General features: G+C 48.0%; 2 protein-coding genes across 2 annotated transcripts; one reads left to right on the top strand and one right to left on the bottom strand.

The window, feature by feature from the left end:
* Positions 1 to 2,307: 2,307 nt before the first annotated feature.
* LOC125521959 (aspartyl protease family protein 1-like) lies at positions 2,308 to 4,635 on the top strand. Its single transcript, XM_048687025.2, has 4 exons — positions 2,308 to 3,443; positions 3,563 to 3,951; positions 4,043 to 4,114; positions 4,216 to 4,635. Exons 1-4 carry the CDS (start codon positions 2,515 to 2,517, stop codon positions 4,431 to 4,433), a joined length of 1,608 nt encoding a protein of 535 aa, XP_048542982.1. The 5' UTR covers positions 2,308 to 2,514; the 3' UTR covers positions 4,434 to 4,635.
* Positions 4,636 to 18,905: 14,270 nt separating this feature from the next.
* Positions 18,906 to 24,448, bottom strand: LOC125524851 (putrescine hydroxycinnamoyltransferase 1-like). Its single transcript, XM_048689874.2, has 2 exons — positions 23,912 to 24,448; positions 18,906 to 20,089 (listed from the first exon to the last, which is right to left on the bottom strand). The coding sequence occupies exons 1-2, from the start codon at positions 24,347 to 24,349 to the stop codon at positions 19,220 to 19,222; spliced, it is 1,308 nt and encodes a 435-aa protein (XP_048545831.1). The 5' UTR covers positions 24,350 to 24,448; the 3' UTR covers positions 18,906 to 19,219.
* Between the last annotated feature and the right edge of the window lie 314 nt (positions 24,449 to 24,762).

Here is a 24,762-nt window from a genome sequence, read left to right on the forward strand (position 1 = left end):
GCTCCACCAACTAATTTATATAGGGAAAAAAAGAACGCTCCACCACCTACGGTCCTGAGCCGGGCAACACTGTTTCGCATCTTCATCATGAATAAAATGTTCGTAGAAAAGTCGAGCTACGTCATGCATCGTTAGATTTCCGTTCTGCTGGACGTACGTAGCACTATTATAACACTGTCATGTGGGCCACCCCAGACTGCCGGCCAAAACACAAAGTCAAGCTGTGTCATGGAAAAAACAGGCTTTGGATCCATTTTCTCTTCTTCTTTTTTAGTACAAACAGCTCAGTTTGTAACGAGTAATCGGCCACGTCGCTGTTTCGCTTCCCTTCCCCCTCCGGCCATCTGCCACCCACCGTTGACGTCGTCGCGCGAGAACCACATAAGACTTTGACTTTCTTGCCGCCATGCGTGTCCTCTCTTCCTATTGTCGTCCTTGCACGCCTGCTCTGCCCGCCACATCTCTGTTCGTCGCTCGTCGCCGTGCCGTGGCCGCACGTTCGCTTCGGCCAGCGACGTGTGAGCGCGGCGTTCTTTGCGGCGTTGGACACCGGCAGCAACTTCTTCAGGGTGTCCTGCGAGTGTAAACAGTGTGCGCCCTCCACGAGCAATGTACTAGTCATATAACCTGGCCTGTTTTGGTTGATAGTCCCTCCGTCCTATAATATAAGAGTGTTTTTTACATGAATAAAACGCTTTTATATTATGAAAAAAAGGGAGTAGTTCTTTGGTATCTTTGGATGGGCCTGCCGCGGCTGGATTGATTTTCAAGGATCAAATCATGATGGTCTAGTACCATTTGCTGCCTATCACGTTCTCTGTAATTGTAATGATGCTTTGGAAACTGAGGTCCATGCTCTCCGGTGCTCTCCAACGCTTGAGCTGTCGACCACTGTCTAATAAACCTCTTGATAAGCTCTAGCCATCTTCTCCAACAACAACCTTTCTAAGTCAGTTTATGGTCACTCGATGGCTGAAATCAGGACTCAAGCTCAAACGGGATTGGAATAGGGTAGCCCATCAATTGGTATTCTATAGCCGGACAGAGGGAGGGCGTGTACTGTTGTTTGGCTACTTCATGCGCCATGCATCGTTGTTTTCGTGCCTCTTTATTGTAACCCCATTGTAATGGAATAAAAGTCCAATTTCCCCTAGAAAAGAAAACGCAACGATTGCATCAAAGTTAAACATGCTCTATGGGTGCCATCTATATGCTAATATGCACTACATTATGTGAGTACACAGGTTCCATCTATGTACAGTATTGCCATACTTTAGACTAGAGGGGGCTTCTTTTTCATAGATCATATTACTCTCTAGCACCTACTAGGCCGGAGTAAATCAGGTGCTTGGCCGGTGAATGTCCATTGTCCTGCTCGCACTGCATCGACCAGGAGACTTGGCCGATCAAGGAGCCATTCAACAAGCAGCTGTATACTCTATGCGCATAGTTACATATACTCTAGACACTGCACTATTTTGTTGGCTTGCTACCTAGTAGATCGGGCCTCGTTGTTTTCCAAGGTCAACTCGTCTGTCTAGATTCGATCAAATCATTTCTTTTTGGCTGGAACCAGGATGCACCGTACCTACATATCCTCTGTCCGTGCAACCTGTTGACATTCGTACACGATTCATCTTTCTATCTGCTATCTATCCTCTCCCATGGCTAGATTTCGCTCTGCCCATTAGTGCATACTCGTAGTACGTACGTGTGCAGCTGCGTTCCACGACGAGCTCACAACAAATTTACATTGCCTCTTGTGCAGAACAAAGAAATGGCCCTCCTACGTTTTTCTTTAATGGTCTGTTTGGTTTCAATAAGTCACCCGACTTATAAGTCAGGTGACTTAAAACTAGTGATTTATAAGTTACGCCTGTTTGGTTGTCATCTGACTTATAAGTCACCTGACACACCTTTCCACACCAATCAACATCATGCAGGTGGTGGGACCCACGCAAAAAGGGATGACTTATAAGTTTTAAGTTGGGTGGAGCAACTTATGACTTATAAGTTGGGATGACTTATAAGTCAAATCTGTTTGGCAAAATAAGTCATTTTTTCATTTTTCGACTTATAAGTTAGTGACTTATTTGGAACCAAACAGGCCCTAAATTTGTATGCCCAGCAGAGCACCGGGAAGGTTCAGTGATCTCTTCCAATCACATACAGCTCTGAACCGGACAACAATGGAGGGACATCACGCGGTGATGTGGGCCATCCCCAACCAACTCCCCGAGCCACAAAGGAACAAAAGTCAAGTCTTCTCATGGAAAAAGAAGCAGGCCGGCACTGTCGAACACTTGAGGAGTTCCCGGACTCGGCCACGTCGGCCGGTCCAGCCGCGTCGCCGCTCCCCTGCCCGCTCCGGCCATCCGCGTTGACGTCGCGCCGGGGTAAACCACACAAGACTTTGACTTTCTCGCCGCCATGCGCGTCCCCTCTTCCTCTTAAGCCCCGTGCACCAACCGTGCTCCGTCCTATTGCCGTCCCCGCACGCCTACTCTGCTCACCATGGCTCGCTCCACCTGTCTGTCGCTCGTCACCGTCGCCATGGCCGTGGCCGTGGTCGCGGAGCTCGCTGCTGCCGGCGAGGCGTCTTCCGGGATCGGGTTCGACCTGCACCACCGGTCCTCGCCCGTGGTGAGGCGGTGGGCGGAGGCGCGCGGCCACGCGTGGTGGGCCGAGGCCGAGGGCACGCCGGAGTACTACGCTGCGCTGTCCCGCCACGACCGCGCGCACCTCGCCCGCCGCGGGCTGGCCGAGGGCGACGCGAAGGGGCTGCTCAACTTCGCCAGCGGCAACCTCACGTTCCGGCTAGAGGGGTCGCTGCACTACGCGGAGGTGGCCGTGGGCACGCCCAACGCGACGTTCCTGGTTGCGCTGGACACCGGCAGCGACCTCTTCTGGGTGCCCTGCGACTGCAAGCAGTGCGCGCCCATCGCCAACGCCTCGGAGCTGCGCGGCGGGCCGGAGCTCCGCCCGTACAGCCCGGGCAAGTCGTCGACGAGCAAGGCCGTGACCTGCGAGCACGCGCTCTGCGAGCGGCCCAACGCGTGCGCCGCCAACAACAGCACCAGCTGCCCGTACACCGTGAGGTACGTCTCCGCCAACACCTCCTCCTCCGGGGTGCTGGTGGAGGACGTGCTCCACCTCAGCCGGGAGGAGGCCGGGGGCGCGTCTTCGACGGCGGTGAAGGCGCCCGTGGTGCTCGGGTGCGGGCAGGTGCAGACGGGCGCGTTCCTGGACGGCGCCGCCGTGGACGGCCTGCTGGGGCTCGGCATGGACAAGGTGTCCGTGCCCAGCGTGCTGGCCGCCGCCGGCCTCGTCGCCTCCGACAGCTTCTCCATGTGCTTCAGCCCCGACGGCCTCGGCCGCATCAACTTCGGCGACGCCGGCCGCCGCGGCCAGGCCGAGACGCCCTTCACCGTCCGGAACACGCAGTAAGTAGTTAATTAGGCGCTCTATCACTAGCAGGACACCGACACGTGGGTCCCACATGTCAGTGCAGGCCGAAAAGTCAAAAGGGTTGATTGATCGGCGACTTTTCTTGTCCGTGCAGCCCGACGTACAACATCAGCGTGGCGGCGATGACCGTGGAGGGGAAGGAGCTGGCGGCGGAGTTCGCCGCCGTCGTCGACTCCGGCACGTCCTTCACGTACCTCAACGACCCGGCGTACACGGAGCTGGCCACCAGCTTCGACTCCCAGGTGCGCGAGAAGAGGGCCAACCTCAGCGCCTCCATCCCGTTCGAGTACTGCTACCAGCTGGCCCGCGGGCAGACGGAGCTGTTCGTGCCGGAGGTGAGCCTGACCACCAGGGGCGGGGCCGTGTTCCCGGTCACCCGCCCCTTCGTGCTCATCGCCGGCGAGACCAGCGACGGCCAGATGGTCGCCGTCGGATACTGCCTCGCCGTGCTCAAGAACGACATCACCATCGACATCATCGGCCGTACGCGCACTGCACACTTGTTCTCTTCGGTTAATTCCTTCATCGTTCCGTTGCTGATTGCTGATTACTTCATCACCGATAAAACATGCAGAGAACTTCATGACCGGCCTCAAGGTGGTGTTCGACCGGGAGAGGTCCGTCCTCGGCTGGCACGAGTTCGACTGTAAGCTCACAATCATTCTCCATGAATTGTATGTATACCTGATGAATGAATTGTGCTGTATATGGATCATTGGTTGATTGTCCCAACTAAATTAACTGCAGGTTACAAGGACGTGGAGAAGGAGGGCCACGGCGGGAGCCCCGGCGCGGCTCCGGGGCCGTCGCCGACGACCCGTATCAAGCCGCGGCAGAGCGAGACGACGCCGTACCCCGGCGCGGTGCCGGTGACGCCGAGGCAGGCCGGCTCAGGCGGCAGCCGCCTCTCCTTCTCCCTGGCGCTGCTGCTTCCCCTGCTGGCTTACGCCGCGGCCGTGGTCTGACATGATCGGCGCGGGAGAAGTGGTGTACATACATACATACAAATTAGTAGTCGAATTCAGAATTTTGATACAGATTCATATACTAGCTAGGTCGATCATTTATAGGTTCGGTTTTGCTGATTGGTTTGTAGTGAGGAAGCCCATGTGTACATGCGGCGTGTCACATGCAGATGCGAATAAAAACATACAGATGCACTCCTTCTGTGTACAAATGTCACTCTTTCCTTTTTCTTTTTGAGGGGACATCTAGGAATCTCGACAGTGTTCTTCTGCAGGTCCCGAGCTCACATGCAAACGGGTGAGCAGTAAAATCCAAAAAAAAGTAAAATAAATTTAAATAAAAACTGATTTTTTGGCAACACAAGCATTGATGAGTGCTTCATCTGCATGCAAAATTTCGTGATGGAATGACATTTGTGGAGGTCTATGGAAAAAAATTGATGCTCCAAAATGATCATGTTTTTCCTGTTCTCAACGAATGTCATTCCATCAGAAAAAAATTGTACGCTGGTAAAACAGTCATCAATGTTTATCACAAAGAGATCAGATTTTTCTTTTTGGATTTTACCGTTCATACAGGTGCATTTGAGCTCGCTATTAGACAATTTTTTTTGGATTTTTTCTTCTGGAGCGTGTTTTTGGTGTGCTTCAATCTCGATAGGCCATAGTTCGACACCCTGGATTGACATGGAGCACCGACAAGCTTTTGGAGGTGATGAGTGTTTGTGTGATCATGCATAACATGATCGTGGAGGATGAGCGTGATGACATCATCTATGACCAAGGGTTCCAACTACAGGGTGAAATTGTTGGGCCTGAGCACCAAGAACCGATAACGTTTGAACAATTCATCAAATTTCATCATGAAATGCGTGATTGGCAAACAGATATGCAACTTCAAGATTACTTGGTTGAGCACATGTAGACTCACCTTGGCAACCAGTAGATGTATTGGTTCATTTTCTTTCGATGTATTCGTGACATTTTAAAGTTGATTGTAAACTTTGTGATTTTTATTTGGTTGTGAAACTATTTATTATTATGGTACTATGTGATTTATTTGGTGGTAAAACTATATGATATGTTTCTTTTTAGTTAAACGAATGTCTACATTTGCACGCCGGCCATCCGACGGACCAAATGCGCTGGTCGTGTTGGGCCCACTGGCAATGCAACCACAAAAGAGGATGGATGCCGCCTCTATGCCCAACCTAAATAGACAGAATCCCGACAAAAAGGACATCCTTTTGCGGTTGCACATTAGAGTTAGCCTTGGATGCTCTATCAACGGGCCGAGAGAGTTTCTGCATCATCCATGCCCGGATTACATGCATCCAGCCATCCAGGCAAAAAGATAGGTTTGTATACAGCCATCTTATGGTTTATTTTCCCTAACCATTTTATGGTTTATTTTCCAAGCAACTAGTTTATTTTTAGTTTTTATTTTAGACTTTACATGTGCACCTGTTGCACAACCTGGAAAACATTCGAATATGAGCCTTAGAAGTAGTAAAAAAGGGTAAAAATATCAGGATTTTTTTAATAAAGACCAATAAAAGAAACGGTAAAAAAAGGTTTGTATACAACCATTTTATGCTTTATTCAGGCAACTAGTTTATTTTTTATTTTAGACTTTACATGTGCACCTGTTGCACAACCTGCAAAACATTCAAATATGAGCCTTAGAAGTAGTAAAAAAGGGAAAAACATTACATGTGCAGCTGTTGCACAACCTGCAAAATATTCAAATATGAGCCTTAGAAGTAGTAAAAAAGGAAAAACCAATAGGGAAATAGAAATATTATAAAACAATAATAGAAATGGCTAAAAAAAGACTAACATCGCACCGTACTTCTACCCCCCCTTTATTTCCTTCGCCTTTTATTTTATCCTTTTGGTATTAATTTATCCCTTTTTCAAAAAAAAATCAAATTCTGTATTTTCTTCATGATTTCATAAAAAAATCATGGTTTTTAAATTTTGTTCACAATTCAAAATTTGTTCAGCCTACATTACATAAATGTTAAATATATATTTTAAATTTGTTTGGCATATATCACAAAAATGCTCACTATGTATTTCAAATTTTCCAGTGGATAATACAAAAATGTTCAATGTATATTTTAAAAAATTGTTCATCTTTTTTGGAATTTCGAATTTTTTGTTCAACTTTTCAATAATTGTTCACTTTTGAAAAGTTTGTTCGAATTTAAAAAATTGTTCACGGTTTCAAAAAGTTTTGGCGTTTTTATTCAGAATTTTATATATTTTGTTCTCAATTTACGAGAATTATTCAAAAAAAATTTGAAAGTTGTCCGGTACTTTAAATTCTCCTGCTGCTTGTGAACCAGTACATCTTATCAGATTGACTTGCTGGGTTGTAGAATTACTTGGCGGGATGTCACCGGTTTGATCTCTCTCGTTGGCGCGTTGTATTTTTGGTGAATTTTTTACGCGCTCGGTCTCCTGACCTCTAAATGGGCCGGCCCATCTGTATCTACCTTCAGCGAAAGCTCCTTTACTTGACGCTAGCGAGCGTCAGACAGGAGCTCTCGCAATAATCCTACACATACGGGGGTTTTATGCGTCTGTTACAGACTCCCTCTCGCTAATTCGCTCGCCCGCCCCTGATTTTCAGGGGGTGGGCCCCTCCCGCTAATTCTAAGGCAATATATTTGCTCCACATCACTCCATACGACGAACCATGTAAAAAAGGCCTGTAGCTCTAGCATTACTGGAGCTCTCGTGAGTTGCAACAGCCGAAAAGCCTTCGCACAATTTTTTTTGTTGTCGGCGTATAAATAAAGAAAGGTCAGTTGTATTGATTGGACTAGTGTTAATTAGCAGGCTGGCCCACTGTCATGTACCGCCCCGCAAGAAAGACCAGGAAGCTGTGCGAGGTATACCAGGCATGCCATGGCCCAGGTACGTACCATGGCGGTGCCACGGTGCAAAGTTTCAGTCAATTATGAAACACGCCGGTTGACTAATTAACTCGTCTAGGCTAAAGACAGGATCTAAGTAATAATAGTATTACAGAAAATTTACCACTACTCTCTTTGCAAAATAATTAGCGTTTAGGTTCGCACTTCAGCCGAGATTGATTATGTTCTTTCGAAATGATTGTTTCAACATGTACTCCCATCGTTAAAAAAGCTTGTCTCTCAAATGGATGTATCTAGCATCAAGTTAGTGCTAGATACATCCATTTAAGAAACAAGTCTAAAACAACATTTTTTGAATGGAGGGAGTAAGATTGTTAACGATAATCAGTCGCCATGGAATAATACGATCCGCGACTTTCTCTCCGGTCATCAAAATAATCCTATACGATCTGGGTCGTACGCACCCAATCTGGAGACCCACCTCCCCACTTGACACCTGTCAAAACGAATCTCAAAGCGCACCATCGTTTCCAACTTGCAGCCCACTCCGATTCCCACGTTCTCGTCTCTTTACATCTCGTCGGCGACGGCACAGATCCGGATCGAGGAGCATACGCAGCAGTCAGCAGCCTCTCCACCGGATCCTCTCTGCCCGTAGCTGGCTCCTCCACACCGACGGGAACGGGGACAAGCAGCTGGGCGGTGCTCGAGCTGGGACGCCGACGAGGATTGGAGCACCACGAGAAAGGGATTTGCCACCAGCCTCAAAGAGCATATCTGTGGCTGGATGTGGTGACTAGATAGGGCGAGGACGCGAGCTGGGCATCGAGGAGCGTCGCCGTTTCCGGCGAGCTTCGCCGTTGCCGGCGACGATGGCGTCGACGAGCGCATCGGCAGCGATGTGGCGAGAGATTCGGCAAAGGGATACGATGGGAAGAAGGCTGCTGCTTTGAGATTTGGTTTTGCCAGCTGTCACACGTAGAAGTGGGTCTCAGATGTTGGAATTTTGCTAGTAGGCCTTTGGCCCAAAGCCCAACTAAAATTCTGAAATTCTCTTGGCCCATTCATTGCACACATGTGAGTGGAGTGAGTGAGGCTAAAGTTTAGTCCCACCCCGGAAGTTGAGAGAGAGTGGCACCTTTTTATAAGGTGATCTCTTCTACCACTTGTATGAGCATGAGAAGAGGAGACCTACACGCGCGCTCCTCCTCCTCGCTCGCCGCGCCGCGCCGCGCCGCGCCTCGCCGCGCCGCGCCTCGCCTCGCCTCGCCTCGCCTCGCCTCGCCTCACGGGATTGAGCCGAACCGAGGACAGAGCTATGCACGTTGCCTATATTTTTGCTGCATGGAAAAATTAATGAGTCATTACTGAACCGTTTCCGATTCTTTTGGATCATGACGACTCGGACATGGGGTTTACTCCCATGACCTACCCGACCCGCACTATATAGTCAGGCAGACGTCTACCCTAGCCGCCGCCGCTTCGTATGGTTTCTCACCACCGTTCCAGATCATTGCACCGCCAAGCAAGTCTTCTCCATCCCTCCTTCCGGCATGCACCGCGAGAAGGGACAGTAGGCCTCCGGAACCCCGCCTCTCGTGATCCTGTACGGGAGAGGGGCGATCAGGTTTTTGGGGAGCGCACTCGCGCGACTGCTGGCAGCGACGACTTCGCGAACGACGACTTCTTCCCCGACCTCGGCAACCTCGTCCTCGACGACATGGGCGACAACGTCAACGCCGGCGGTGCTGCACCCGCTGCATCGTATGTGATTCTATCCTTCCTGTTCGAGATTGTGGTAGAATTCATGCTTCTAGTATGTGCCCTAGATGTGATATGTTCATCTGCTATGCTAGTTCGCATGATTAGTTTAATCTCTGCTGCTGTGGTCATGATTTATCTTCTGTTTATTCGGATTAAATCTCGTAGTAATTTGCTCATATTTTCAACAATCCAAAAACCTGATTATAGGCAATTTACTCCGAGTGGTTTTGCTGCGCATATGAAGTCGCCTGCCTTTAAGGGGGCGCAATATAAGAGGTGGCGCACGAGAGCAGTTTACTGGTTTCAGACCATGGGCTGCTATGATGCCACCAAGGGCAAGCCTGAGGGCGATCTTAATCCAGCACAGCTGGAAGCTTTTGAGAAGATCGATACCCTCTTTAAAGGCGCTCTTCTGAGTGTTCTTGATGACTCCATTGTGGATTCGTATATGTTGTTTGACAACGGCAAGGACATGTGGGCTGCGCTCGAGGCCAAGTTTGGTGCCTCGGATGCCGGCAGCGAGTTGTACGTCATGGAGCAATTTTATGACTACAAGATGACTGATGAGTGCCCTGTTGTACAGCAGGCTCATGAGATACAGTCGCTCGCAAAAGAACTTGAGTACTTCAAGTGTGTGTTGCCGGACAAATTTGTTGCCGGAGGCATCATTGCCAAGCTTCCACCTTCGTGGAACAATTTTGCTACTTCCCTGAAACACAAGAGACAGGATTTTCCGTTGCGGATCTCATTGGTACTCTTGATGTTGAAGAGAAGGCGAGAGCAAAGGACACACGTGCTCGAGTTGCTGAGGGAGGTTCTAGTGCCCACATGGTACAGAAGAAGAACTCCCAACCCAACAAGTTCAAAAACAATAAGAACAAAACTCAGGGCAAAGGCAAGTTTGATACAAAGAACAAGCCATCACATTCTACCAACTTCAAGAAGAATTCTCATAAGAAGGGGAAGGGACTTTGCCATGTCTGCGGTGATCCTAATCACTGGGCTCCGAAGTGTCCTAACCGCTTTGAGGAGCGCGAACATGAGAAGAGCGGCAAGTCCGCTAATGTTGTCATCGGTGATACTGATATGAAGGAATCAGGGTACGGTATTTTTCCTACCATCCTTTCAGTATTTCAATCCCCTGATTGGTTAATTGACACCGGTGCCAATGTACATGTTTGTGCTGACGCCTCCATGTTTTCTTCTTACCAGGCAACAGGGACTTCACCCGTGCTGATGGGGAATGAGTCACATGCCATTGTTCGAGGTATTGGTATGGTCGATCTGAAGTTTACTTCGGGGAAGACTGTGCGTCTGAAGAACGTTCATCATGTGCCGTCTATCAATAAAAATCTCGTTAGCGGTTCCCGTTTATGTCGAGATGGTTTTAAGTTGGTTTTCGAATCCAATAAAGTTGTAATTTCTAAGTGTGGACAATTTGTTGGAAAAGGCTATGAGTGCGGAGGCTTGTTCCACCTATCTTTGTCAGATATTTGCACTAAAGTTATTAATAATGTTTGCCACAATAATGAGTCTGATATTTGGCATTCACAACTCTGTCATATTAACTTTGGTTGCATGATGCGGTTAGCCAATATGAATTTAATTTCGAAAATCTCTACTGTCAAAGGCTCCAAGTGCCATGTGTGCAAGCTAAGCAACCTCGCAAGTCCCATAAGACTGCAGAGGCAAGAGACTTGGCGCCACTTGAGCTTATACATTCTGATCTTTGTGAGATGAATGGCGTGTTGACAAAAGGTGGAAAGAGATACTTCATGACGTTGATTGATGACTCCACTAGATATTGTTATGTGTATCTTCTAAAATCAAAAGATGAGGCTTTGACTTTCTTTAAAAACTATAAAGCTGAGGCAGAGAACCAACTTGATCGAAAAATTAAACGGCTTAGGTCTGATCGTGGTGGAGAGTATTTTTCCAATGAATTTGATCTGTTTTGTGCGGAACATGGTATAATCCATGAGAGGACGCCTCCCTACTCACCCCAGTCAAATGGGGTAGCCGAAAGAAAGAACCGAACTCTAACTGATATGGTTAACACCATGTTAGACACTTCGGGTCTATCTAAGGAATGGTGGGGGGAGGCGCTAATGACTGCGTGTCATGTCCTAAACCGAGTTCCCACAAAGCATAAGACCATGACTCCATTTGAGGAATGGGAAAGAAAAAGGTTGAAACCCTCTTACCTACGTACTTGGGGTTGTTTGGCGGAAGTCAATATACCAATTCCCAAGAAGCGCAAGCTTGGACCAAAAACCGTGGATTGTGTTCTTCTGGGCTATGCTTTTCATAGCATCGGCTATAGATTTTTGATAATAAAATCTGAGGTATCCGACATGCATGTTGGTACGATTATGGAATCAAATGATGCAACTTTCTTTGAGGACATATTTCCTATGAAGGATATGTCGAGTTCATCAAATCAGGAGATACCTACTCCATCTAGTGAGGAATTCACTGTAATTCCTGAACCCACCATTGCGATGGAACACATTGAGAATCATGTTGAGGGTAACAATGGAACTCCTATGAGGAGTAAGAGACAGAGGACTGCAAAGTCTTTTGGTGATGATTTCATTGTGTAACTCGTGGATGACACACACAGGACTATTTCAGAAGCCTATGCATCTCCTGATGCTGACTACTGGAAGGAAGGTGTACGTAGCGAGATGGATTCCATCTTAGCTAACGGTACCTGGGAGATCACTGACTGTCCTTATGGGTGCAAACCTGTAGGATGTAAGTGGGTGTTCAAGAAGAAGCTTAGACCTGATGGTACGATTGAAAAGTACAAGGCACGGCTTGTGGCCAAGGGTTATACCCAGAAAGAAGGTGAAGACTTCTTTGATACTTACTCACCCGTGGCTAGACTGACCACAATTCGGGTGCTACTATCATTGGCTGCCTCACATGGTCTTCTCGTTCATCAAATGGACGTTAAGACGGCTTTCCTCAATGGAGAGTTGAAGGAGGAAATTTACATGGATCAGCCAGATGGTTTTGTAGTACCTGGTCAAGAAAGAAAGGTGTGCAAGTTATTAAAGTCTTTATATGGCCTTAAACAAGCTCCTAAGGAGTGGCATGAGAAGTTCGAAAGAACATTAACTACTGCCGGCTTTGTAGTAAACGATGGTGACAAGTGTGTGTACTATCGCTATGGTGGGGGCGAAGGAGTTATTCTTTGTCTGTATGTCGACGACATATTGATCTTTGGAACCAAACTTGATTTAATCAAGGAGGTTAAGGATTTCTTATCTCGCTATTTTGAGATGAAGGATCTAGGAGTAGCTGATGTTATCTTAAACATCAAGCTGTTGAGAGATGAGAATGGTGGGATCACATTGCTTCAGTCTCATTATGTTAAAAAGGTCTTGAGTCGTTTTGGGTATAGCGACTGCACGCCTTCTCCAACTCCATATGATGCTAGTGTGTTGCTTCGAAAGAATCGACAGATTGCTAGAGATCAACTGAGGTATTCTCAGATTATTGGCTCGCTTATGTATTTGGCGAGTGCCACGAGGCCTGACATCTCTTTTGCTGTGAGCAAGCTGAGTCGGTTTGTGTCAAAACCGAGGGATGATCATTGGCATGCGCTTGAGAGAGTTATGCGCTATTTGAAAGGCACCGTGAGCTATGGGATTCACTACACCGGGTATCCAAGGGTATTGGAGGGTTATAGTGACTCAAACTGGATATCTGATGCTGATGAGATTAAGGCCACAAGTGGTTATGTTTTTACACTTGCTGGTGGCGCTGTTTCCTGGAAGTCTTGCAAGCAGACCATCTTAACGAGGTCAACTATGGAAGCAGAACTCACAGCATTAGACACTGCCACTGTTGAAGCAGAGTGGCTTTGTGAACTCTTGATGGACTTACCTATGGTTGAAAAACCAATACCCCCTATCCTGATGAACTGTGATAATCAAACTGTGATCGTCAAGATAAACAGTTCTAAGGACAATATGAAGTCCTCAAGGCATGTGAAGAGGAGACTAAAATCTGTCAGAAAATTAAGGAACTCCGGAGTTATTACGTTGGATTATATCCAAGCGTCGAAAAACTTGGCAGATCCCTTCACAAAGGGTCTATCACATAATGTGATAGATAATGCATCGATAGAGATGGGTTTGAGACCCACCGCATGAGTTGTCCATAGTGGTAAACCACTCTATGTGATCGGAGATCCCGTGAAGTAGAAGTGGGAGACAAGCTGTTGGTCAGCTGGGAGGAGAGTATCCCTATATTAATTATCCCACTCCGTGAAGATGCAATACTCTCATGATCTGCATGGCAGGTTGATACTTATCTTAATGTGTTCCAAGTGGCTTATTCGGGTAAGCAGAGATGTTGTCCTGCAGAACATCTTCTGAGGAACACACCTATATGAATTTGACTATTAACGTCGCAGTCTGTGAGAATTGGGTGTTCTCTAATAAATTCATGAAAGGCCCTGGAGTATGACGTATACGCTCCACCCGCGGGGAAGCCTTGCGGCAGCCCAGTATCGGTCAAGAATTTGTGTGAAACTAGTTTCACAGAAAACTTGTAGTTCAAGGCATAGTCCACTATTCAAGTTGTGATCTAGTGTAGCATAAATTTCTAAGTGGAAGTTCAACTTCACAGTCTCCACTAAGCACCGATATATAAAACAATGTTTTGGAACTAAATGATGAGATGTGCCAATGAGACTTTGTGGGGGATTGTTGGAATTTTGCTAGTAGGCCTTTGGCCCAAAGCCCAACTAAAATTCTGAAATTTTCTTGGCCCATTCATGCACACATGTGAGTGGAGTGAGTGAGGCTAAAGTTTAGTCCCACCCCGGAAGTTGAGAGAGAGTTGCACCTCTTTATAAGGTGAGCTCTTCTACCACTTGTATGAGCATGAGAAGAGAAGACCTACACGCGCGCTCCTCCTCCTCGCTCGCCTCGCCACGCCTCGTCACGACGCGCCGCGCCGCGGGTTGCGGGATTGAGCCGAGCCGAGGACAAAGCTATGCACGTTGTCTATATTTTTGCTGCATGGGAAAATTAATGAGTCATTAATTAATAATTAACGGACGCGTTAATTACTGAACCGTTTCCGATTCTTTTGGATCGTGACGACTCGGACGTGGGGTTTACTCCCACGACCTATCCGGCCCGTACTATATAGTCAGGCAGACGTCTACCCTAGCTGCCGCTGCTTCGTATGGTTTCTCACCACCGTTCCAGATCATTGCGCCGCCAAGCAAGTCTTCTCCATCCCTCCTTCCGGCGTGCACCGCGAGAAGGGACAGCAGGCCTCCGGAACCCCGCCTCTCGTGATCCTGTACGGGAGAGGGTCGATCAGGTTTTTGGGGAGCGCACTCGCGCGACTGCTGGCAGCGACGACTTCGCGAACAACGACTTCTTCCCCGACCTCGGCAACCTCGTCCTCGACGGTAACACCCTCGATGCGACTATAGCTCCCACGTGTCGAGGCACGACTTAGAGACATAATCGCATTGAAGGCATATGTCGCAAATTAAGCAATCTTCACAACATCCCATGTAATATGAATAATAAAGGGGAGATAACATAGTTGGCTTACACTCGCCACGTCAATCAAGTACATAAATTACATTACATCATCCAAAACACTCATGGCCCGACTACGGCGCCAAAATAGAAGAAAACCCAACATGCGACAACGGTCCCAATCACCCCCAACTGGGCACCACTACTGATCATCAGGAAAAGACACGTAGTATCGCTGAGAGTCCTCGTCGAACTCCCACTTGAGCTCGTACTCGTCACCTGGAGCGAAATCACCTGGACCTGCATCTGATGTAATAGGAATCTATGAGCCACAGGGACTCAGCAATCTCGCACCCTCGCGATCAAGACTATTTAAGCTTATAGGAAGGGTAAGGCAATTTATATGTGGAGCTGCAGCAAGCGACTAGCATATATGGTGGCTAACTTATTCGCAAAAGAGAGCGAGAAGAGGAGGCAAAGCGCGAGCAAGAAACTAGAGAGCAACCTGCGCAAACATTACTCCAACCCCGTGTCCACTTCCCGGACTCCGCCGAGAAGAGGCCATCACGGTAACACACTCAGTTGATTCATTTTAATTAATTAAGGTTCAAGTTATCTACAACCGGACATTAACAAATTCCCATCTGCCCATAACCGCGGGCACGGCTTTCGAAAGTTCAAACCCTGCAGGGGAGTCCCAACTTAGCCCATGACAAGCTCTCATGGTCAACGAAGGAATAGACCTCCTCCTAAGATGTTCCGATCAGACTCGGTATCTCGGTAATTCAAGACAACTCCGACAATGGTAAAACAAGTCCAGCAACACCACCCGCTGTGCCGACAAATCCCGATAGGAGCTGCACATATCTCGTTCTCAGGGCACACCGGATAAGCTAAGCGTACGGGAGCCAACGTAACCCAAGTTGCCGAGGGACGGGCCCGCACGGTGCTCTAGGTTGGACCAACACTCAGAGGAGCACTGGCCCGGGGGGGTTAAAATAAGATGACCCTTGAGTCCGCGAAACCCAAGGGAAAGGCTAGGTGGCAAAAGGTAAAACCAAGGTTGGGCACTGCTGGAGGAGTTTTATTCAAGGCGGACAGTCAAGGGGTTCCCATTATAACCCAACCGCGTAAGGAACGCAAAATCCGGGAACATAACACCGATATGACGGAAACTAGGGCGGCAAGAGTGGAACAAAACACTGGGCGAGAGGCCGAGCCTTCCACCCTTTACCAAGTATATAGATGCATTAAGATAACATAGCAATATAATGATATCCCAACAAGTAAATAAATGTTCCAACAAGGAACGGCTCCAATCTTCACCTGCAACTAGCAACGCTATAAGAGGGGGGCTGAGCAAAGCGGTAATATAGCCAATCAACGGTTTGCTAGGACATGGTGGGTTAGAGGTTGACATGGCAATTTGGGAGGCTGACAAGCAAAAGATAGGCATCACAGCAATGGCATAGCAAAAGAGCGAGCAAACTAGCATAGCAAAGATAGTAGTGATTTCGAGGGTATGATCATCTTGCCTGCACAGTTGTCAGAGTTGACTGGATCCTCAAGAGCAAACTCAACGGGCTCCTCGTTAGAGAATTCGTCTCCCGGCTCTACCCAAACAAGACAAACAAGCAATAAGGATACAATCAACCACGTGCAAACTCAAACAACACAATGCAAAGATGACATGCTATGCGGGATGCAAAATGCAAGATATGACAGGAAATGCATGAACCTGGCCTCAACTTGGAATTACAAGTGTGCCACTGGAAAGATGAGATGAAATCGTTTGAAAACGATATAAAGAACGCCGGAATCGGAGTTACGGTTTGGAAATGGCAAGCGTTTCAAAAATGACACCGGTCTGCGTTTTACAGCAAGTAGGCATCTAAATGCAATGAGATGAACATTCTAAAGCACCCAAACATGACAACAAAATGCATGTCAGGGATGTACACAAGATGCTTAACAAAAGTCTAGCACTGAGCTACGGCCAATTCATCCATTATGAGGTTCAAACAAATATGACAAAAACGCAAATGCAAAACAGATTCCAGACTTAGTGAAATTAACACTTGTCTGAAATTTCAGATCACGAAGCCCTCTTCGGAGCAGCAAAACAACATGACACATGACCTGATTAAGACAAGTAAGAACATGGCATGGAGCTAATCAACAAGCTTAACAAAAGACCCAAAGTGACCTGGGGCCAAAAGGGTTCACAAAATATACTAACGGGCACACGAACATAGCTAAAACACAATCAGTTTTCAGACTTAGTGAAAACTGAGACATGCTGAAATATAACTCACGAAGGCACGTAAACGAGCTCGATGCACTCACCACGGTGCAAGTCATGGCAAGGTAAGCATACATCCATTAAGAAGGCACAAAATGCTAGCTAGGCATGCCAAGAACAATGGCGTAGCATGCACGGATCAACTACAATAACATCGGCAAAATCGCAAACAAGTTGACGATCTGCCCAGATTCACGACGAAGCAAAAGTAGAGCTCGATTGACTCAATCTAGGGTGCTCCATAATTGCAAGTAAAGACATGGATAGATAGAGCATAACAAGATTAACAAAACTCCTTTACTGATCATCCTCAAAAGAGGCACGGATCACTAGGAAACAAGCTGAACATATGGCATCATGAACTAAATAATCCCAGACTTAGTGAAAACTACTAAGTCCCTGAAAACAGATTTACCGGGTGCCTCACTTTGCAAGCTTGCACAAGTCACCACACAAATCCTAAAAATTCATGGGTTGCACCTCTGGAAAGAAGACAAAATCCTTAACAAAATATATGAAGGACTCACAGGCATATCATGCACACAATAATCATGGAAAAACTGACAAAAGTCTAAGATGAACTAGCAGATCTGACAATTAACTCACGAAGCCCTCTTCTAGCAGCATTTCGGGCATCAATATGAGCTCAAACGAAAATGATGCAATGGAATGAAATGATGTACTCGTCGAGACGAACATTTTAATATACTATATGCCCAAATCGGAGCTATGGATGCGGAGATACTGCCGGTCAAAGTAGGCATAAAAATTATAAGGGAGAGGGGGAAAGTCAACCGAGTCCAGATCTAGGGTTCCTCGGCACGCGAACCGAGGCAACTCCGGCGAGCTCGAAGAAGCGGCGAGGAGGCGAGGGAGAGGCGGATCCGGCCACCGCGGGGAGGCGAGGCGGCGAGCTCGCGGCTCCGGCGAGCCCCTGCCGGCCGGCTGCGAGGCAAGGCGACAGGCGGCGGCGGCGGGCGAAGCCGGGTGGCGGCGGGCGAAGGACGACGTCGGGCGGCGAGCGGGCGGCGCTGGGAGGCGAGGGAGGAGGCGCGGGCGCGGGCCGGGTGGCGGCGCGGGAGGGCCTGCCCCGGGCTTCGGCGGGCCGGCGGCGGGAGGAGTGCGGCGGCGCCACGTGGCAGGAGGCGGTTGGCTGAGGCGGCGGGGCGGCGATTTCGTCCGGCCGGGTCGGACACGTCCGGCCGGCGTGAGGGAATTTTAGGGTTTCGTGGGGGAGAGGATCCGAGATTTAGAATGGAGGGTGTATATATAGGCATAGAGGGAGCTAGGAGAGTCCAAATGAGGTGCGGTTTTCGGCCACGCGATCGTGAACGAACGCTCTAGGACATGGAGCAGGGTTTGGTGGGTTTTGGACCAAATTGGAGGGGTGTTGGGCTGCAACACACACGAGGCCTTTTTGGTCCCTCGGTTAACCGTTGGAGTATCAAACGAAGTCCAAATGGTACGAAACTTGACAGGCGGTCTACGGTAGTAAACCAAGGCCGCTTGGCAAGTCTCGGTCCAATCCGGAAATGTTTAACCCCCACACACGAAAGAAAGCTAGAAATGACCACCGGAGGAGAACGAAGCGCCGGAATGCAAAACGGACAACGGGGAAAATGCTCGAATGCATGAGATGAACACATATGCAAATGCAATGCGCATGATGACATGATATGAGATGCATGACAAAGAAAACAACACACGAAGACAAAGACCCGAACCCGAGAAATAAATATAACTTAACGCCGGAAACGGCAAGAGTTGGAGTACAAATTGGGAAAGTTACATCCGGGGTGTTACATCGACGACATGGGCGACAACGTCAACGCCGGCGGTGCTGCACCCGCTGCACCGTATGTGATTCTATCCTTCCTGTTCGAGATCGTGGTAGAATTCATGCTTCTATTATGTGCCCTAGATGTGATATGTTCATCTGCTATGCTAGTTCGCATGATTAGTTTAATCTCTGCTGCTGTGGTCATGATTTATCTTCTGTTTATTCGAATTAAATCTCGTAGTAATTTGCTCATATTTTCAAGTGCGTACGACCCAGGTCGTACATGATTATTTTCCATCTATGACTACTACAACCATTTTGGTTACATAAATCCAGCTACCCAGGAAAAAAGATAGGTTTGTATACAACCATTTTATGGGTTATTTTCCCTAGACAACAGTCGGAAGCCGGACATATGTCACATTGACACGTACAACGTACACATGCATTCTACCAAATCCAAATCTGAACAGCAAACGCTAGACAGTGGATACACTCATACACACTGGCAAACACACACAAAGGAGGGAGAAAGTTGCCTGTCACTCCCCGTAGAAGACGTCCTGGAAGCACTGCAGGTACTCGGGCTCCAGCGCGAACAGCACGGCGATGCCGTCGTCCCTGTCGGCGCCGCGCTGCGTCACGTACGCCGTGCCGCTGCCGAACATCTGCGCCGGCGCCACGAACCGCGGCGCGCCCCACCCGAAGTCGGCGTCGTACATGGGCATCCCCAGCCAGCTCACCACCCACAGGTCCGACTCCGGCATCAGCTGCCCGCGCGCCGCCTGGCTGCCCTTCTCCGACTCCACCTCCAGGTAGTCGATCACCGACCGCGTGTACGCGTCGTCGACATGGTCCACCGCCTTCCGGATCATGTCCGCCACGTACCCCAGCGGCTGCGACAGCACGTCGCCCACCTTCACGCTGACGAGGTCGCGCACGATGGCGTTGCCGAAGAACTGGCGCGGGAGCTGCGGGCGCAGCCGGTGCCGGATGTTGGCCGGCACGCGGAGGCGCGTGTCGGAGCCCGGGGCGAGCCCGCGCGCCACGCACATGCTCCGCCAGAGGTGCGCCGTCACGGCGCCGTAGGTGGACACGCCGGGCGCGCACCGGGACTTGAGGTCGGTGAGGAGCTTTGGGGAGATGGAGTAGACGCGGGTGACGAAGGGCCGTGGGGCGCCGTTGAGGTACGCCGGCGAGTACACGGGATGGTCGAATTCGGGGTGCGGCGGTGACCGCGCGCGGAGGAGCGTCCGGTCATGGAATGGCAGCGACGGGCAAGCGTCGGAGAGGGCGAGGCCCCGCGCGAGCCCCGTCCATGTCTGGATGAAGTGGAACGCGCCCATGCCGTCCATGGTCACGTGGTGGATGCCCGTGCCCAGCACCACGCCGCCGCACTTGAGGAACGTCACCTGCCATGCACAAACAATCCACACATTAGTACACTTCAAATTCAACAAGCTATCAATAATGGGGACGGTATGTCGTATTTGAATTGCTCCTTTTACAAAAATCGCTTGCTTGCAGGTAAAAGCTACTCCCTCTGTAAACTAATATAATAACATTTAGATCATTATTTTAATGATCTAAATGCTTTTATATTTCTTTACGAAGGGAGTATTTGATAGCTCGGTGCTTTTTAGTTATATGAGGAGGAGAATGTTTTTTTTAACCATGATTTTAAGTACTTTGATGAGTTTAAGATAAAAAATACAACAATTTTCACAAATTGTGGTGCCTATAATACCATGTTTGTTTGGCCAATATTTGCCAAGAAGTTCTCTTTATTCTAAAACAATTGAGAAAAAGCCGTGATTTTTAGAAACAGAATTATTCAGTGCCCGTACATTAGAATATCAAGATTTTAGATTACTTGGTTTTAAAAAAACCATGCTTCCAAACTAGGTCTAAGTATCTAAGTTTGTTCAATGGGTTGGTGTGCAGGTTTGCAGCCACCTGGGTCTTACTAGCTAGTGGGTAGCACTATAATCACCAATGGATTTGGGCCTAACACCTTCGCCCAAACCCTAGGGGCCTCTGTCCTGTCTCCGCCCCTAGTGGGTAGCACCATATATGAAGTGGCAGGCTAGACAGGTAGAGTTATCACCACATATGAAGTGGTGTGCAAGCCGGCCAAGGTTTGAGCCTCACTTCTGCTATTTATTAAATTTGGTCACTAGTTCTTCCTATGATCAAGTTGTATTTTTAGCCTCCTCCTAGCATGTAAAAGGTGTTTGGGTTTTTATTGTGAGGCATAATGAGGGGTTTTTCCCCTTATTCTGTTAGGGACTGTTGTTGGACCATTTAGCCATGCAAGGATGATTTGTTTTTTAAGAAAAGAAAAGAAAAGTACATATTGGCTCTGCATAGGGTCTTTGCTTCAACGGCTAAAACAAGGAGCCCTTATGACGCCATCTACTCACTTGCAACGAGCCGCCAATACTATAATAGTGTCAAAAACATCTTATATAAAGTTACAGAGGGAGTACAAGATAAGTGTTGAGAATCTTCGATCATGACTCTACCACTTCCTAGGATTAACTCTTTTCTTATCCAAGTTGTAGCATGTCAAACATGTCTGTGTTTGGATTATGAGGTATACCTAAGGGTTTTCTTCCCATATTCTAATGGGGGGCTGCCGCCGACCTATGGTAGACATTTTGGCTAGGTAGGCCATACATGAACTATTTGCAACAATATCATCTTGTTGTGACGCGGCGGTGTAGTCTAAAACCAACTAGATAAGTATTGAGAATCATTGATCATGACTTGAAAGCGATGTCATTACTTATCCAATAATGCAAGCAGCAAGCAAGCCTTCGTGTTACTTGGAAATTTGCCAAAAAAAGATGTACTCAGAAGAAGTTAGAGCAAGGAAGCCGTGTCAGGCCCACAACCACGAGTACCAACGGCGCAGTCACGATCACATCCACGCAACTAGATTTTTGATTGAGATGTTTGTTATCCTGGGGATGAGTCATACGTAGGCACCCCACGAATATGATACTACAACTATGCTTCTTCACATTATTAGTCAATAAAATAATGCATTTGTTTTGTTTTGTTTTGAGGTTGAGATTAGCTACATAGCTTGCCACGACATGCCACACATGGTGCTAATCTCGATTCTTTGTGTCGCCGTCATTGCTCCTCTCTCACCAGAGCCAAGCCAAATTTGTTGTAGTAGACAGTTGGAAATTATCGTACTTAGGCCCCACAAAAACAACACACTAGAACAACAACCGTCGCCAATGAAGAAATCAACAAATATAACAGTTCCACCGATAAACCATAGTATCTATAACATCATTTTTTCGGCATTATTTAAAAAGGATGTCTTGAGTTTCTTTCCCTAAGGCCATCAAGAAAAACTACAATTTTCAAAAATGGAAGTATTCATTGCCCATCCATTGGAATATCAAGGTTCCAGACTACTATCATTTTAAAAATTGTGTCGTGAAATCATCTAATTAGCTAAGTTTGCTCAGTGGGCTGTTCCCCAATCTGTATTTGCTTGGGTTTTACTTTATGCGTTCAGTTCATTAGTCCCCGTTGTATTTTGGGTGAAACTCTGACATTAAATTTGAGTAGCAAAATGTAAGTGATATGTCAGAAAAAAATATGTTGTTGGATTCATAGTCGAAATAAGTTTCCAATGAGATACTATTTTTGCTACATATAACTTAAATTTTATCTAAACAAATATGGTCAAGATTTTGCTCCAGATACAATAGAGACAAATAAACCCGGTTAGATGAAGTGGTGGCTAGTGGATAGCACCATATGTGAGGTGTGGGATAGCCAGCCAAGGTTTGAGCCTCATCTCTATGTATTAGATAAGTGTTGAGAATCATCGATTATGTCCCTAGTTCTTCCTAGGATTAACTCCTTTCTTATCAATCTCGTGGCGTGTCAAACATCTCTGGGTTTTGATTATGATGTATACGTAAGGTTTTTTTCCACATATTCTAGTGGGGGCGGCCGACCTATGTTAGAATCTTTGGCAACGTAGGCCGGATATGAAACTCTTTGCAATTATATCATCTTGTTGCCATGCGGCGGTATATACTCTAAAAACAAGCAGACAAGTGTTGAGAATCATCTAGCATGACTTGAAAGCGATGCCATTACTTAATTGTCCAGTAATGGAAGCATCAAGTAGGCCCTTGTGTTGCTTACAAATTTGCCAAAAATAATAATAATGCTGTCCTCAGAAGAAGTTAGAGCGAGGAAACCGTGTCCGGCCCACAATCACGGATATCAACGGCGCCGTCACAATCACATCCACGCAACAATCCTAAAAAAATAAAAATAAAAAATCCATGCAACTTGATTCCCGATCGAGATGTTTGTTATACTGGGGATGAGTCATACGTAGGCGCCCCACCAATATTGATACTACGACTATGCTTTCTTCACACTATTTGACAATAAAATAATGCATTTGTTTGTTTTGAGTTTTGAGATTGGCTACCTAGCTTGCCACGCATCCCACACATGGTGCTAATCTCGATTCTTTGAGAATGGCTATGTGCCTATGTACATGTCAAACTTTGCTAGTAGCTCTCTTTTATCTATTCATTCACGAGGAGCGATATGCGTCATCGCGGAGGGATTCACAAGAAAAAGAGACAAGAGACTGACCATGACACAATCATTTTGTGGATGGTACGTCGATCTCACTGTTGTTCTTCCATTCATATTTTATCCATATACGTTTGGTGTTTATCGATAAGGATATGCCGTCCCTTGCCAATCTCTATCTATCTGTAGAAGGGTCGATTACCCCAATGATGTGACATTTCCGAAGGCAACATGGGAAGAAAATTAAGCTGGCTGCCGATCGTGCAAATCCATTATTGGTCAGGTTTTCCACATCATTATGTGGACGGAATTTGCACTTGTCCAACTCCGGCCAAACCGATCGATCAATCCAAGAGAGGTATAGCTAGAAGATTCCTACCTCATTATGCTACAAGATATCCAGAGGACGTCATATTTTTAGCCATGAAAAATCGAACGTTTTTCATGACAAATTGTGTTCATCGAGGATGACAAATCCGTCTCGGTTCATTTTTTGCCAAAAAATTGTTGTGCTTGCAAAGTAAATTTGGCATCCTCGTCAATATAAATTACTACTACTATAGAACATTCGATTTTCATAAAAACAAGACCAAGACGGCAGAAGTAAAGACAGACGATGAAATAGTTTGGCGTGACAGACAAAGTTGAACCTGGAACATGGCCATGAGGCACGGCGGGTCGCCAGAGGGCACGAAGGGCACGAACATGCGCCTGATCTCCGGCGAGGGCTCGTAGCCGCTGCCGAAGAGGTCCTCCCCGGCGACGTCCGGCGCCCTGGCGACGACGAAGAGCGCGCCCTCGCCGTTGCAGTCGATCTGCAGCCGCCCGCCCTCGCCCTCTCGCCCGAGCCGGCCGGCCAGCGGGTAGAAGAGCACCAGCGCCCTGGCCAGCGCTGCCTTGAGCCGCTCCGGCGAGAAGAAGTCCAAGTTTTCGCCGTCGGGCGTCGGGGCCGGGGCCGGGTAGTAGTAGACGAGCGGCGTGTGCGTCTTGGGCACGGCGAGGTCGAGGTTGGAGAGCCACAGCGCCCGCCGCGGCGTCTCCTCGCTGGGCGCCACCAGCGTCGACTCCACCACCTCCACCTTCATCATCTCCCTCCTCTGTCTGTCCCTCTCAAACAAACTGTGTGCAGAATCTGTTTGCGTAACCTCGTCTGTGCGCGCGCTTTTGCTTGTGGAGGAGAGTGGAGCCGCGAGGCGGCCATGCTATATAGACGCGCGCGCTCTCGATCGTGTGCCACCCGGCCCGGGTACGTGCATAACCACGCGGCCGGTCGGTGACATGCATGCACGGCATGGGACGCTGATGGGACCTACGTACGGGGCCCTTTTTCTTTTCGTTGTGATGATGAATAATCCACACCACAACATCTTGTAGTGGCAGTGAACAGGTGCACGTCGTCGTTATTTAGCAGTGCACTAATTGTAGACGGGGCGACAAGGCCGGCTGAGCCAGAGGGACCGGCCGGAACATATGTCTACGTGCAAATGGCTCGACCAATCGA

Source organism: Triticum urartu, chromosome 7A (assembly GCF_056163025.1).
Source record: "Triticum urartu cultivar PI428250 chromosome 7A, HENAU_Tu73, whole genome shotgun sequence".
In the NCBI taxonomy this organism is placed as follows: Eukaryota; Viridiplantae; Streptophyta; class Magnoliopsida; order Poales; family Poaceae; genus Triticum; species Triticum urartu.